This window comes from Polistes fuscatus, unplaced genomic scaffold (genome assembly GCF_010416935.1).
Source record: "Polistes fuscatus isolate 324 unplaced genomic scaffold, CU_Pfus_HIC Scaffold12, whole genome shotgun sequence".
NCBI classification, from domain to species: domain Eukaryota; kingdom Metazoa; phylum Arthropoda; class Insecta; order Hymenoptera; family Vespidae; genus Polistes; species Polistes fuscatus.
Genome location: NW_025113020.1, coordinates 2962776 through 2979483, shown reverse-complemented (window position 1 = coordinate 2979483; position 16708 = coordinate 2962776). Strand labels below are relative to the sequence as shown.

Sequence of the window (16708 nt, the reverse complement as noted above, 5' to 3'; positions counted from 1 at the left end):
TTACCTAAATTAAGGTAAAAAGAAAAAGCATGTAATGAAACTGTGTTTTTGACTATAAAACAATAATCTTAAACGTAAAAACTATGGTAAAAAATTTTGATTTATTTAATTCTTGATCTCATTTCTATATTATATTTATATTTGTATATTCTTATACTTTTATTCTATATTTATTTATACAAAAGATGTAATATTATTTATCATTTAAAAAAGTTCGGTAGATAAGAAGGAAAATTAGTAATTTTTCCATAAAATAATAATATTATTATTAATAATGTTTTATAAAAAAAAATACCGAATCTAATTAAAATTATTATATAAGGATAGCAGACTTAAACGAAACTGCTTAGATTATTTATTTATCGATAGTTTATGCGACCCTATTAATAAACAAATGAGTATCAGAATATCAAAGTTTCAAAGTGAAAGAAATATGTTATACGATTGCAATTTTTTAAATTTTAATAAGTTGACAATAGCATTGCATCATTAGAAAGACAAGAAACTATTATAAATAGATATCTGATGGCATACGTCAACGTTTAAATCCACGATACATTGTAAACTATTTATGATGATGAAATAAAATTGTTCCTTTAATCAAGGACACATTTTATATACCAAATATCGCTGTAATACGTCGCACTTCATTTAGCAGTTAAGTTTAAATACAGAATCGATCACTGCCTATCAGACGGTCAGAATATAAGCTAAAACTTTCGCATTTTTATTCTTATCAACAATATGCAATCGTAGACAAAACTATCCCCTACAAATCGACACTCTGATTTTTCTCTTATGCATTAAAAAAATCATTCTTATTATAAAGCATTAAATTTGTTAAACAAAGAAATAAGTTTTTAAAGTTCATTAAGAAAAGTATACAACGAAGTGAAGGTGAAACAAGGAAACGAAAAAAGGAGTGTTAACAATTTATTAAATTACGTGTTAAAAATATTTGAAAGCTTTTAGTTGTCAATTAAATAATGTGCGCAATGAGTGTAATAACGAATTCAGTAATTGACAGAAACTGTTTTCTTAAATGTTTCGATCCGGAATCTATGGACGTTCTTAAATGGATAAATTGTTTTGAATTTCTAATCGATATTTGTCAAATACCAAATGAAAAGAAGGCTGAATTATTATTAAATTCTTTGGAACCTACAGCTCTTAATAATCTTACATCTAAAGTATCTCCCGTCAATTTACGTAATCTTTCATACGATGAGCTTATATCCAAATTAGAGACTTGTTTCTCAAATTGTTATGGAGAGTCGGCAGGAAACTATCGTTTTTTAAATCGAAATCAATTTTTTGGTGAAAGTGTACCACATTACGTCCTTGCTTTAAGAAAGTTATCTAGTAAAGGCAGTTATATCTTTCGACAACCTTCAAATTTAATGGTACGATTCATAAACGGATTAAAAGACAAAGCCATCAAATTTTCGTTGCTTCATACAGAAAATTTAACATTTCCTAGAGCAGTAGCTTTGGCTCAGCAAATGGAACTTCATAAAATTACAACTAAAATGAATTAAGTATTTTTGAAAGTCTACTCAATTGGTCAACGTGTTGACCAGGAAAATAAACAAAATACAAGACAACGGAATGTATTCCGCTATTGTTATACAATTATTGTTAATTTAATCCTAGTTGAATTCAGTAGCTATCGCCATTCAATTAAAATCTACTCCAAATTCGAGAAAAAAGATTAAGTACTCAAAGAAAGTACTTAATTGGAAAACGTATTGCGAGAATAATTAACATAATACAAGAGAAAAAAGTATTTAATTTTAACCTATAGATATTACAAAATTTCTCTTTTAATCAAATGACACGTTATAAAATGAGGAAGTTTTCAACGAGTACGAAAAGTTTTCAATTAAAATATTAATTGTTTCGCAGAAAATGATAAAACATGTTGACTTTATTTATATTATTACCTATGTTAAGGTAAAAAGAACAAAATTCAATGCAACTGTATTTTTGTCGGTAAACAATAATCTAATTTACAAGCGAATGATCAAAAATTTTAATTCTTGATATCATGTCAATATTATATTTACATTTGTATACTTATACTTGTTTTCTATATCACTATACTTTTTTATATTAGTTAATACTGTAGATTGAGTATTATTTATCATTTTAAAAGTTCGGTAGGCAATAGGAACAATAAGTAATTTTTCCTAAAAATTTTATTATTTTTAAGATAATAGTTTTCCAAAAATATTACCGAATCTAATTAAAATTTGTATGTAAAGATAGCAGAATTAAACGAAACTGCTTAGATTATTTATTTATCGATAGTTTATGCGACCCTATTAATAAACAAATGCATATTAAAATATCAAAGGTTCAAAGTGAAAAAATATACTGTACAATTGTAATTTTTAAAATATTAATAAGTTTACAATAGCATGTCATATTCAGGAAGAAATTAAACAAGAATAAGTAGATAACTGATGGAATATGTCAATGTTTAAATCCAGAATACAGTTTAAACTGTTTATAATGATTAAATAAAATTGATACTTCAATCAAGGACACATTTGATATACTAAATATCGTTATAATACTTTCAAATACTGCTTTTATTTAGCAGTTAGGCTTAAATACAAAATTCATTACTATCTATCAGATGATCATGATATAATCTTAAACTTTTATTGTTTATATTCTTGTCAAGTTTATAAATATATGGAAAAAACTTTCCATTTTCAATAAGACACTTAAACTAATAATTCTAATTATAAAGCATTGAAATATTTCGAAAATTAAAGATGTTTTTTAAAATTAATTATTAAAAGTGTAGAGTGTGTGTTTATCAGTGAAGGTGAAACAAAGGACGATAGAAAGAAGTTTCCCTAAGTTATCAAAAACCTTTCAATAAGAATCAAAAGCGTTAATTTGTCAATTAAATAATAAGTGCAATGGCCATTGCAATAAATTCAATAGGTATAGGAAAATGTTTAATCAAAAAATTTGACCCGGAATCTATGGACTTCCTACATTGGTTAAATAATTTTGAATATATAGCCGATTTTGTGCATATACCAAATGACGAGAAGACTTTATTTTTATTAAATGTAATTGAACCATTGGCTCTTTCGAATATTCTGCTAAACATAGATCCAGAAAACCCACTTGATCTTTCATACGAAGAGCTTATATCCCATTTCGAGGAATTGTACGGATTTTTTCACGGAGAGTGGGCAGCAAACTATCGTTTTATGCTGCGAGTTCAATATATCGACGAAAGTGCACTACACTACGTACATTCTTTAAACGGAATATTAAGAAAAGCCAGTCATTTTCTTATAGATAAATTATGCTTAATGATACGATTTGTAAAGGGATTAAAAGACGATAACATAAGAGAAATATTGCGTGGTTGGAATAATTTAACGCTTGACAAAGCAATATCTATCGCCGCGCAATTAGAATATTATAAACTTACGATTCAAACAAATTAAGTACTCCAGGAAAAGTACTCAATTAGATAACGTATTACAAGAAAAATTAACATAAAACAATACAAAAAAAAATAAATTTTGCTATAGCTATAAATATACCGGTAATTTTAACCTAGAGATATTATGAAGTTTCTCTTTTAATATAATGAAACGTTATAACATTACAAAATTAAAAAAATTTTAATTAAAATATGAATTGTTATGTAGAATATGATAAAACATGTTGACTTTATTTATATTGTTACCTATGTTAAGGTAAAAAGAAAAAGTATTCAATAAAACTGTGTTTTTGTCGGCAAACAATAACCTTATTTACAATCCCATGGTCAAGAATTTTAATTCTTGATATCAAGTATATATTATATTTATATTTGTATACTTATACTATTTTTCTATATTACTTCAATTTTTGATATTAGTTAATAGTATAGATGTAATATTATTTATCATTTGTAAAAGTTCGATAAACAATAAGGAAAAACTTCTAATTTTTCCTTAAAAAGTATTATTATTATTTATAATATAATTGTACTCTAAAAATAATACAGAATCTAGTTAAAATTTTGATATAAAGATAGAAGAATTAAACGAGACTGCTTAGATTTTTTTTTATATAGAAAGTTTATGTGACTTCAGCAATAAACAAATGCGTATCAAAATATCAAAGGTTCGAAGTGCAAAAAATTTGTTGTACGATTATAATATTTAAAATTTTATTTAGTTGACAAAAGTATGGAATTTTAAGATGACTAATAAATAAGAAAATATCGATTATTGTTGGCATATGTCGATGTTTAAATCTACAGTATACTGTAAACTGTTTATAACGATGAAATAAATTGATACTTTAATCAAGGACACATTTGAAATAATAAATATCGTTAATCTGCTTCTCCTTCTATTTCTGAATTAGGTTTATATATTGAATTCGTCACTATCAATAACACGATCAAGATATAAGCTACAACTTTCATATTTAATTCTTGCTAAGTTTCTAAATTCGGTGAAAAATCTTTCAATCTTTGTGATTCATCACTCATGTGCATTAAACTAATAATTCTAAGTTAAAAGGGTTGAAATAATATTCCATAAATTAAAAAGGTTTTTCAAATTCATCAAGAAGAGTATAAAGTGTATATCAGTGAAGGTTAAACAAAGTGAACAAGACAAAAGTATTCCCACAAGTTATCAAATTACTTTCTATCAAAATCAAAAGCCTTAATTTGTGAATTAAATAATAAGTGCAATGAGTATTACAATAAATTCAGCAAGTATAGGAAAAAAATTAATCAAAAAATTTGACCCGGATTGTATGGACTTCCTCAGTTGGTTAAATATGTTTGAATATATAGCTGATATTGTTTATATACCAAATACCGAGAAGGTTGAATTTTTTTTAAATGTAATCGATCCTTCAGTTCTTTTAATTATTCGGCTAAAAGTAGCTCCACAGAACCCATTTAATCTTTCATACGAGATGCTTTTATCCCATTTTGAGGAATTTTACGGACTTTTTCATGGAGAGTGGGCAGCAAACTATCGTTTTCTTTTTCGAGATCAATATAGCGACGAAAGTGTACTACACTACATACATTCTTTAAACAGAATTTTAAGTAAAGCCTGTATTTATCTACATAATGAACAAAGTTTATTGGTAAGATTTATAAATGGATTAAAAGACAGTGATACGAGAAAAGCATTGCGTTCTTGGAATAATTTAACGCTTGACAAAGCAATAACTATCGCCGCGCAAATGGAAATTTATGATAATTCGAGTAAAATATATTCAGTACTCAAAGAAGAGTAATTAACTGGATAACGTATTGTCAGAAAGATGAACGTAATAAAAGGCAAAGAAATATATCCTCTGCTACAGTTATACATTTGTCGGCAATTTTATGCTACAGATATTAAGAAATTTGTCTAATAATCGAATAACGTCATAACTTTAAGAAATTATCTATGATTACGAAAAGTTTTCAATTAAAATAAGAATTGTTTCGTAAAATATGATAAAACGTGTTGACGTTATTTATATTATTACTCAAGTTAAAGTAAAAAGAAAAAGTATGCAATGTAATTGCGTTTTTGTCGATAAACAATAACATTAGTTATGATTGCATCGTATGAAATTTTAATTCTTAATATTGTTTGTATATTATATTTATATTTGTATTTATATACTTTTCTCTCTATATTAATCTATTTTTTTTATATTTGTTTATACTGTTGATGTAATATTATTTATCATTTGTAAAAGTTTGTTAAGCAATAAAAAAAATTTGTAATTTTTCCTTTAAAAGTTTTCTTATTATTTAGTTTATAATAGTTCCGTTAGAGGTAGATCTCTGACTGCAAGACATTGGTAATTCCCGCGGTTATAGATAGATGTCATTAAGGGATATTTACAATTTAGTACATGAGGAAGTGTCTTGAACTTCGTAACTCTCTTATTTTTTTTTCTTTTGTCTTTTGTTTTTCTCTGCTTCTTCTTCCTTTTCTTCTTCTTCTTAACGAACACGCTCATGTAGAATTGCATGTAACAATCATATACTTTAACCTTACATATATTCAGTTATATATCCAAAATAGTAATTATTAAATACTTATAATTATTTTGTGTGAACTAAGTGTGTTAATACCAATCACATCTTCAAAAGAAATCTCCATCAAGTTTCTTAAAAATATCACCGAATACATTTAAAATATTTATAATAGTAAAATTTATATAATAATATAAATAGTATAATTATATAAATAAAATATAAGTTAAATAAATAATAATAATAAATTAAATAATAAATTAAATAATCATAATATAATAAATAAGTTAAAAAAATAAGTTATATAAATAATATAAATAGTAAAATTAAACGACACTGCTTAAATTATTTATATATGGAAAGTTTATGTGACCCTAGTAATAAACAAATTTCTATCAAAATATCAAAGGATCGAAGTGCAAAAAATATTTTTCTATAATTTTTAAATTTTATTGAGTTGACAAAAGGATGGAATTTAAAAAATTAATAATAAATAAGAAAACGTCGATAATTTTTGGTAATTGTCGATATTTAAAACTACAATAAACTGTAAACTGTATATAATGCCGAAATAAATTGATAATCAAATCACAAATTGATGAATCAAGGACACATTTGAAATATTGAATATCGTTAATCTGCTTCTCTTTCTATTAAACAATTAAGTTTAAATATTGAATTCATCACTGTCAATAACACGGTCAGCATATAATCTACAAATTTCATATTTTAATTCTCGTTAAGCTTAAAAAATTAGTTCACAAATCTTTCTATGTTTAATAAGAAACTGTGATTCTTAACTCATGTGGATTGAACTAATAATTCTAACATAAAATAATTTTGAAAAAATATTTCATAAACTAAAAAGATTTTTACAATTCATTAAAAAAAGAAGAAGGTATTTATCAGCGTAGGTTAAACAAACGAAACAAGAAAAGGTTTTCTCTAATTGTAAAAGAACTTTCTATAAAAATCAAAAGCGTTAATTGTTTAATTAAAAAAAAAAGTGCAATGAGTAAAATGATGGAATTTGAATCTGTAGGAAGCTGGTTACTTAAAATATATGACCCGGAAACTATGAACTTCCTCCAATGGTTAAATCATTTTGAATATTTGGTCGATTTAACGCATACGGAAAATGATGGGAAGGGTGGATTGTTATTAAATTTAATGAATCTACTAGCTCATTCGCATGTTTTGCGAAAAGTAGCCCCATATGACCCACATCATCTTCCATATGAAGTGCTTGTATCCAATTTCGAGGAATTGTACGGACCTTATCAGGGAGAGTGGGCAGCAACCTATCGTTTTCTGTATCGAGATCAGTTTGAGGGTGAAAGTATTCTAAATTACATAAAAACTTTATCAAGAATTGCATGTAAAGTCATTGATTTTCTTAGAAATAGGCTAAGCTTAAGGGTACGATTTGTAAATGGATTAAAAGATGATAACACGAGAAGAATATTGCGTAGTTGGAATCATTTAACACTTGAAAGTGCAGTAGCTATCGCCATTCAAATAGAATCTACTCAAAATTCGAGAAAAGTGATTAAGTACTCAAAGAAAAGTACTTAATAGGAAAACGTATGGCGAGAACAATAAACATAATACAAAAGAAAAAAGTATATAATTTTAACCTAGAGATATTATACAGTTTCTCTTTTAATCAAATGACACGGCAAAAAATGACGAATTTTTCTACGAGTACGAAAAGTTTTCAACTAAAATAATAATTGTTACGCAGAGTATGATAAAACATATTTACTTTATATATATTGTTACCTATGTTAAAGTAAAAAGAAAAAAATTCAATAATGCTGTATTTTTGTCGGTAAACAATAATCTAATTTACAAGCGAATAATCAAAAATTTTAATTCTTGATATCATGTCAATATTATATTTACATTTGTATACTTATATTATTATATATATTATATTATTATATACAATATTTTTCTATATTAATTTATTTTTTTATATTAGTTAATATTGTAGATGTAGTATTATTTATCATTTGTTAAAGTTCGGTAAGCAATAAGGACAAACTGCTAATTTTTCCATAAAAAGTATAATTTTTATTTATAGAATAATTGTTCACGAAAAATATTACCGAATCTAATTAAAATTTTTATGTAAAAATTGTAGAATTAAACGAAACTCCTTAGATTATTTATATATGGAAAGTTTATGATACCCTAGTAATAAACAAATGTGTATCAAAATATAAAAGGTACGAAGCGCAAACAATTTGTTGTAACATTAAAATTTTTTAAATATTATTGAATTGACAAAAGTATGGAATTTTAAGATGACTAATAAATAAGAAAATATCGATAATTGTTGTCATATGTCGATGTTTAAATCAACACAATACATTGTAAACTGTTTATAATGATGAAATAAAATTGATACTTAAATCAAGGACACATTTGAAATAATAAATATCGTTAATCTGCTTCTCCTTCTATTTCTAAATTATGTTTAAATATTAAAATCACCAGTATGAATAACACGCTGAGGTTATAAGCTAAAACTTTCGTATTGTAATTCTTACTAAGTTTATAAATTTGTTGAAAAATCGTTCAATCTTCGATAAGAAACTGTGGTTGTTAACTCAAGTGGATTAAACTAATAATTTTAACTTAAAAGGATTGAAAAAATATTTCATAAATTAAAAAGGATTTTATAATTCATTACAAAAAGTATATAGTGTTTATACGTGAAGGATAAGCAAACGAAGCAAGTAAAAAGTTTTCCCAAGCTGTCGAATAACTTTCTATTAAAGTTAAAAGCGTTAATTGCCTAATTGAAAAAAAGGTGCAATGAATTGTATGCCGGATGTAGTAAATATAGGAAGCTTTTTAATTAAAAGATATGACCCGGCAACTATGGACTTCTTTCATTGGATAAATCAACTTGAATATATAGTCGATGTCGTGCCTATAGAGAATAATAGGAAGGTTACATTTTTATTAGGTTCATTAAATCAAACAGCTTTTTCGCATATTGTGCAAAAAGTAACTCCACATAACCCATATTTACTTTCATACGAAGTGCTTGTAACTAATTTCGAGGAATTTTACGCACAAAATAAGGGAGAGTGGGCAGCAAACTATCGATTTATACTGCGAGATCAATTTGACGGTGAAAGTGTTCTACATTACATAGATGCTTTAAAAAAACTTGCTTGTAAAGTAAGTGCTGTTAGTAGCAATAACCAATACTTAATAAGACGATTTGTAGAGGGATTAAAAGACGATTACACGAAAGGAGTATTGCGTTGTAAGAATTATTTAACGCTTGACGAAGCAATAACTTTCGCCGCGCAAATCGAATTTTCGCATATTTTGAGTAAAGAAAATTAAGTACTCAAGGAAAAGTTCTTAACTGCAAAACTTATTGTCATAAAAATGAACATAATAAAATGATAAGAATTATATCCTCTGATGCAGTTATAAGTTTTTCGGCAATTTTAAGCTACAGATATTAAGAAGTTTGTCTAATAATCGAATTACGTCATAACATATTAAGAAATTATCTATGATTACGAAAATTTTTCATTTAAAATAGGAATTGTTTCGTAAAATATGATAAAACGTGTTGACGTTATTTATATTATTACTCAAGTTAAAGTAAAAAGAAAAAGTATGCAATGTAATTGCGTTTTTGTCGATAAACAATAACATTAGTTATGATTGCATCGTATGAAATTTTAATTCTTAATATTATTTGTATATTATATTTATATTTGTATTTATATACTTTTCTCTCTATATTAATCTATTTTTTTTATATTTGTTTATACTGTTGATGTAATATTATTTATCATTTGTAAAAGTTTGTTAAGCAATAAAAAAAATTTGTAATTTTTCCTTTAAAAGTTTTCTTATTATTTAGTTTATAATAGTTCCGTTAGAGGTAGATCTCTGACTGCAAGACATTGGTAATTCCCGCGGTTATAGATAGATGTCATTAAGGGATATTTACAATTTAGTACATGAGGAAGCGTCTTGAACTTCGTAACTCTCTTATTTTTTTTCTTTTGTCTTTTGTTTTTCTCTGCTTCTTCTTCCTTTTCTTCTTCATCTTAACGAACACGCTCATGTAGAATTGCATGTAACAATCATATACTTTAACCTTACATATATTCAGTTATATATCCAAAATAGTAATTATTAAATACTTATAATTATTTTGTGTGAACTAAGTGTGTTAATACAAATCACATCTTCGAGAGAAATCTCCATCAAGTTTCTTAAAAATATCACCGAATACATTTAAAATATTTATATAATAGTAAAATTTATATAATAATATAAATAGTATAATTATATAAATAATGTATAAGTTAAATAAATAATAATATAAAAAATTAAATAATAAATTAAATAATAATAATATAATATATAAGTTAAATAAATAAGTTATATAAATAATATAAATAGTAAAATTAAACGACACTGCTTAAATTATTTATATATGGAAAGTTTATGTGACCCTAGTAATAAACAAATTTCTATCAAAATATCAAAGGATCGAAGTGCAAAAAATATTTTTCTATAATTTTTAAATTTTATTGAGTTGACAAAAGGATGGAATTTATAAAATTAATAATAAATAAGAAAACGTCGATAATTTTTGGTAATTGTCGATATTTAAAACAACAATAAACTGTAAACTGTATATAATGCCGAAATAAATTGATAATCAAATCACAAATTGATGAATCAAGGACACATTTGAAATATTGAATATCGTTAATCTGCTTCTCTTTCTATTAAACAATTAAGTTTAAATATTGAATTCATCACTGTCAATAACACGGTCAGCATATAATCTACAAATTTCATATTTTAATTCTCGTTAAGTTTAAAAAATTAGTTCACAAATCTTTCTATGTTTAATAAGAAACTGTGATTCTTAACTCATGTGGATTGAACTAATAAATCTAACATAAAATAATTTTGAAAAAATATTTCATAAACTAAAAAGATTTTTACAATTCATTAAAAAAGAAGAAGGTATTTATCAGCGTAGGTTAAACAAACGAAACAAGAAAAGGTTTTCTCAAGTTGTAAAAAACTTTCTATAAAAATCAAAAGCGTTAATTGTTTAATTAAAAAAAAGTGCAATGAGTAAAATGATGGAATTTGAATCTATAGGAAGCTGGTTACTTAAAATATATGACCCGGAAACTATGAACTTCCTCCAATGGTTAAATCATTTTGAATATTTGGTCGATTTAACGCATACGGAAAATGATGGGAAGGGTGGATTGTTATTAAGGTTAATGAATCAACTAGCTCATTCGCATATTTTGCAAAAAGTAGCCCCATATGACCCACATCATCTTCCATATGAAGTGCTTGTATCCAATTTCGAGGAATTGTACGGACCTTATCAGGGAGAGTGGGCAGCAACCTATCGTTTTCTGTATCGAGATCAGTTTGAGGGTGAAAGTATTCTAAATTACATAAAAACTTTATCAAGAATTGCATGTAAAGTCATTGATTTTCTTAGAAATAGGCTAAGCTTAAGGGTACGATTTGTAAATGGATTAAAAGATGATAACACGAGAAGAATATTGCGTAGTTGGAATCATTTAACACTTGAAAGTGCCGTAGCTATCGCCATTCAAATAGAATCTACTCAAATGTCGAGAAAAGAGATTAAGTACTCAAAGAAAAGTACTTAATAGGAAAACGTATGGCGAGAACAATTAACATAATACAAAAGAAAAAGTATATAATTTTAACCTAGAGATATTATACAGTTTCTCTTTTAATCAAATGACACGGCAAAAAATGACGAATTTTTCTACGAGTACGAAAAGTTTTCAACTAAAATAATAATTTTTACGCAGAGTATGATAAACATATTTACTTTATTTATATGTTACCTATGTTAAGGTAAAAAGAAAAAAATCCAATGAAGCTGTATTTTTGCCGGTAAACAATAACCTAATTTACTAGCGAATGATTAAAAATTTTTATTCTTGATATCATGTCAATATTATATTTACATTTGTATACTTATATTATTATATATAATATTTTTCTATATTAATTTATTTTTTATATAAGTTAATATTGTATATGTAGTATTATTTATCATTTGTAAAAGTTCGGTAAGCAATAAGGACAAACTGCTAATTTTTCCATAAAATGTATAATTTTTATTTATAGTATAATTGTTCATGAAAAATATTACCGAATCTAATTAAAATTTTTATGTAAAATTGTAAAATTAAACGAAACTCCTTAGATTATTTATATATGGAAAGTTTATGAGACCCTAGTAATAAACAAATGTGTATCAAAATATAAAAGGTACGAAGCGCAAACAATTTATTGTAACATTAAAATTTTTAAAATATTATTGAATTGACAAAAGTATGGAATTTTAAGATGACTAATAAATAAGAAAATATCGATAATTGTTGGCATATGTCGATGTTTAAATCAACAATACATTGTAAACTGTTTATAATGATGAAATAAAATTGATACTTAAATCAAGGACACATTTGAAATAATAAATATCGTTAATCTGCTTCTCCTTCGATTTCTAAATTATGTTTAAATATTAAAATCACCAATATGAATAACACGATGAGGTTATAAGCTAAAACTTTCGTATTGTAATTCTTACTAAGTTTATAAATTTGTTGAAAAATCGTTCAATCTTCGATAAGAAACTGTGGTTGCTAACTCAAGTGGAATAAACTAATAATTTTAACTTAATAGGATTGAAAAAATATTTCATAAATTAAAAAGGATTTTATAATTCATTACAAAAAGTATATAGTGTTTATACGTGAAGGATAAACAAACGAAACAAGTAAAAAGTTTTCCCAAGCTGTCGAATAACTTTCTATTAAAGTTAAAAGCGTTAATTGCTTAATTGAAAAAAAGGTGCAATGAATTGTATGCCGGATGTAGTAAATATAGAAAGCTTTTTAATTCAAAGATATGACCCGGCAACTATGGACTTCTTTCATTGGATAAATCAATTTGAATATATAGTCGATTTCGTGCCTATAGAGCATAATATGAAGGTTTCATTTTTATTAGATTCAGTAAATCCAACAGCTTTTTCGCATATTGTGCAAAAAGTAACTCCACATAACCCATATTTACTTTCATACGAAGTGCTTGTAACTCATTTCGAGAAATTTTACGCACCTTATCAGGGACAGTGGGCAGCAAACTATCGTTTTATACTGCGAGATCAATTTGACGGTGAAAGTGTTCTACATTACATAGATACTTTAAAAAAACTTGCTTGTAAAATAAGTGATTGTATTAAAAATAACCAATACTTAATGGAACGATTTATAGTGGGATTAAAAGACGGTTACTTGAGAAAAATATTGCGTAGTAAGAATAAATTAACTCTTAACACAGCAATAGATATCGCCTCGGCAATCGAATATTCTCATATTTTGAGTATGAAAATTCAGAACTCAAAGAAAAGTAGTTAACTGGATAACGTATTGTCATAAAAATGAACGTAATAAAAGGCAAAGAATTATATCATCTGCTGCAGTTATACATTTGTCTTCAATTTTAAGCTAAAGATGTTAAGAAAATTGTCTAATAATCGAATTACGTCATAACATATTAAGAAATTATCTATGATTACGAAAAGTTTTCAATTAAAATAGGAATTGTTTCGTAAAATATGATAAAACGTGTTGACGTTATTTATATTATTACTCAAGTTAAAGTAAAAAGAAAAAGTATGCAATTGTAAACTCCCAAACACATAAGAACATGAGACTAACTAACTGCTACTTCCTACTACTCAGCACATAAGAACATAAGATTAACTCACTGGTACTTCCTACTACTACTAGTATTGTCCGACTGCCCTTTTATACTTTTCCATCGAACAACGAAGCATCGGCCTCCCTCCACGGGTGACGCATACAGCCTCTGTTCCTCACACTTAATCTTAAGAATATCGATAGCCTAAACAAACATCCGCACGCACTCACACTAGTGCAGGCGCCAACGTGCACGAACCTGCATGAGACGTTTACACAATGTAATTGCGTTTTTGTCGATAAACAATAACATTAGTTATGATTGCATCGTATGAAATTTTAATTCTTAATATTATTTGTATATTATATTTATATTTGTATTTATATACTTTTCTCTCTATATTAATCTATTTTTTTTATATTTGTTTATACTGTTGATGTAATATTATTTATCATTTGTAAAAGTTTGTTAAGCAATAAAAAAAATTTGTAATTTTTCCTTTAAAAGTTTTCTTATTATTTAGTTTATAATAGTTCCGTTAGAGGTAGATCTCTGACTGCAAGACATTGGTAATTCCCGCGGTTATAGATAGATGTCATTAAGGGATATTTACAATTTAGTACATGAGGAAGCGTCTTGAACTTCGTAAATCTCATATTTTTTTTTCTTTTGTCTTTTGTTTTTCTCTGCTTCTTCTACCTTTTCTTCTTCTTAACGAACACGCTCATGTAGAATTGAGAGTAACAATCATATACTTTATACTTACATATATTCAGTTATATATCCAAAATAGTAATTATTAAATAATTATAATTATTTTGTGTGAACTAAGTGTGTTAATACCAATCACATCTTCAAAAGAAATCTCCATCAAGTTTCTTAAAAATATCACCGAATACATTTAAAATATTTATATAATAGTAATATTTATACAATAATATAAATAGTATAATTATATAAATAAAATATAAGTTAAATAAATAATAATATAATAAATTTAATAATAAATTAAATAATCATAATATAATAAATAAGTTAAATAAATAAGATATATAAATAATATAAATAGTAAAATTAAACGACACTGCTTAAATTATTTATATATGGAAAGTTTATGTGACCCTAGTAATAAACAAATGTCTATCAAAATATCAAAGGATCGAAGTGCAAAAAATGTTTTTCTATAATTTTCAAATTTTATTGAGTTGACAAAAGTATGGAATTTTAAAATTAATAATAAATAAGAAAACGTCGATAATTTTTGGTAATTGTCGATATTTAAAACTACAATAAACTGTAAACTGTATATAATGCCGAAATAAATTGATAATCAAATCACAAATTGATGAATCAAGGACACATTTGAAATATTGAATATCGTTAATCTGCTTCTCTTTCTATTAAACAATTAAGTTTAAATATTGAATTCATCACTGTCAATAACACGGTCAGCATATAATCTACAAATTTCATATTTTAATTCTCGTTAAGCTTAAAAAATTAGTCCACAAATCTTTCTATGTTTAATAAGAAACTGTGATTCTTAACTCATGTTGATTGAACTAATAATTCTAACATAAAATAATTTTGAAAAAATATTTCATAAACTAAAAAGATTTTTACAATTCATTAAAAAAAGAAGAAGGTATTTATCAGCGTAGGTTAAACAAACGAAACAAGAAAAGGTTTTCTCAAGTCGTAAAAAAACTTTCTATAAAAATCAAAAGCGGTAATTGTTTAATTAAAAAAAAAAGTGCAATAGGTAAAATGATGGAATTTGAATCTGCAGGAAGCTGGTTACTTAAAATATATGACCCGGAAACTATGAACTTCCTCCAATGGTTAAATCATTTTGAATATTTGGTCGATTTAACACATACGGAAAATGATGGGAAGGGTGGATTGTTATTAAGTTTAATGAATCAACTAGCTAATTCACATATTTTGCGAAAAGTAGCCCCATATGACCCACATCATCTTCCATATGAAGTGCTTGTATCCAATTTCGAGGAATTGTACGGACCTTATCAGGGAGAGTGGGCAGCAACCTATCGTTTTCTGTATCGAGATCAGTTTGAGAGTGAAAGTATTCTAAATTACATAAAAACTTTAGAAAGAATTGCATGTAAAGTCAGTGATTTTCTTAGAAATAGGCTAAGCTTAAGGGTACGATTCGTAAATGGATTAAAAGATGATAACACGAGAAGAATATTGCGTAGTTGGAATCATTTAAGACTTGAAAGTGCAATAGCTATCGCCATTCAAATAGAATCTACTCAAAATTCGAGATAAAAGATTAAGAACTCAAAAGAAAGTACTTAATTGGAAAAAGTATGGCGAGAATAATTAACATAATACAAGATTAACATAATACAAAAAAGTATGTAATTTTAACCTAGAGATATTATACAGTTTCTCTTTTAATCAAATGACACGGCATAAGATGACGAATTTTTCTGCGAGTACGAAAAGTTTTCAAAAAAAATAATAATTGTTACGCAGAGTATGATAAAACATATTTACTTTATTTATATTGTGACCTATGTTAAGGTAAAAAGAAAAAAATTCAATGTAGCTGTATATTTGTCGGTAAACAATAACCTAATTTACTAGCGAATGATTAAAAATTTTTATTCTTGATATCATGTCAATATTATATTTACATTTGTATACTTATATTATTATATATAATACTTTTCTATATTAATTTTTTATATAAGTTTATATTGTAGATGTAGTATTATTTATCATTTGTAAAAGTTCGGTAAGCAATAAGGACAAACTGCTAATTTTTCCATAAAAAGTATAATTTTTATTTATAGTATAAGTGTTCACGAAAAATATTACCGAATCTAATTAAAATTTGTATGTAAAAATTGTAGAATTAAACGAAACTCCTTAGAATATTTATATATGGAA

The 16708-nt window shown here is 25.7% G+C and overlaps 1 protein-coding gene across 1 annotated transcript; it reads left to right on the top strand.

Annotated features, from left to right (window-relative positions):
* Positions 1-8842: 8842 nt before the first annotated feature.
* Positions 8843-9385, top strand: LOC122513166. Its single transcript, XM_043629438.1, has one exon. It carries the CDS (start codon positions 8843-8845, stop codon positions 9383-9385), a length of 543 nt encoding a protein of 180 aa, XP_043485373.1.
* The last annotated feature ends 7323 nt before the right edge of the window (positions 9386-16708 follow it).

What these genes read in the sequence shown, in the direction of transcription:
- LOC122513166 (XM_043629438.1), top strand. Translation starts at nt 8,843, where the DNA reads ATGAATTGTATGCCGGATGTAGTAAATATAGGAAGCTTTTTAATTAAA.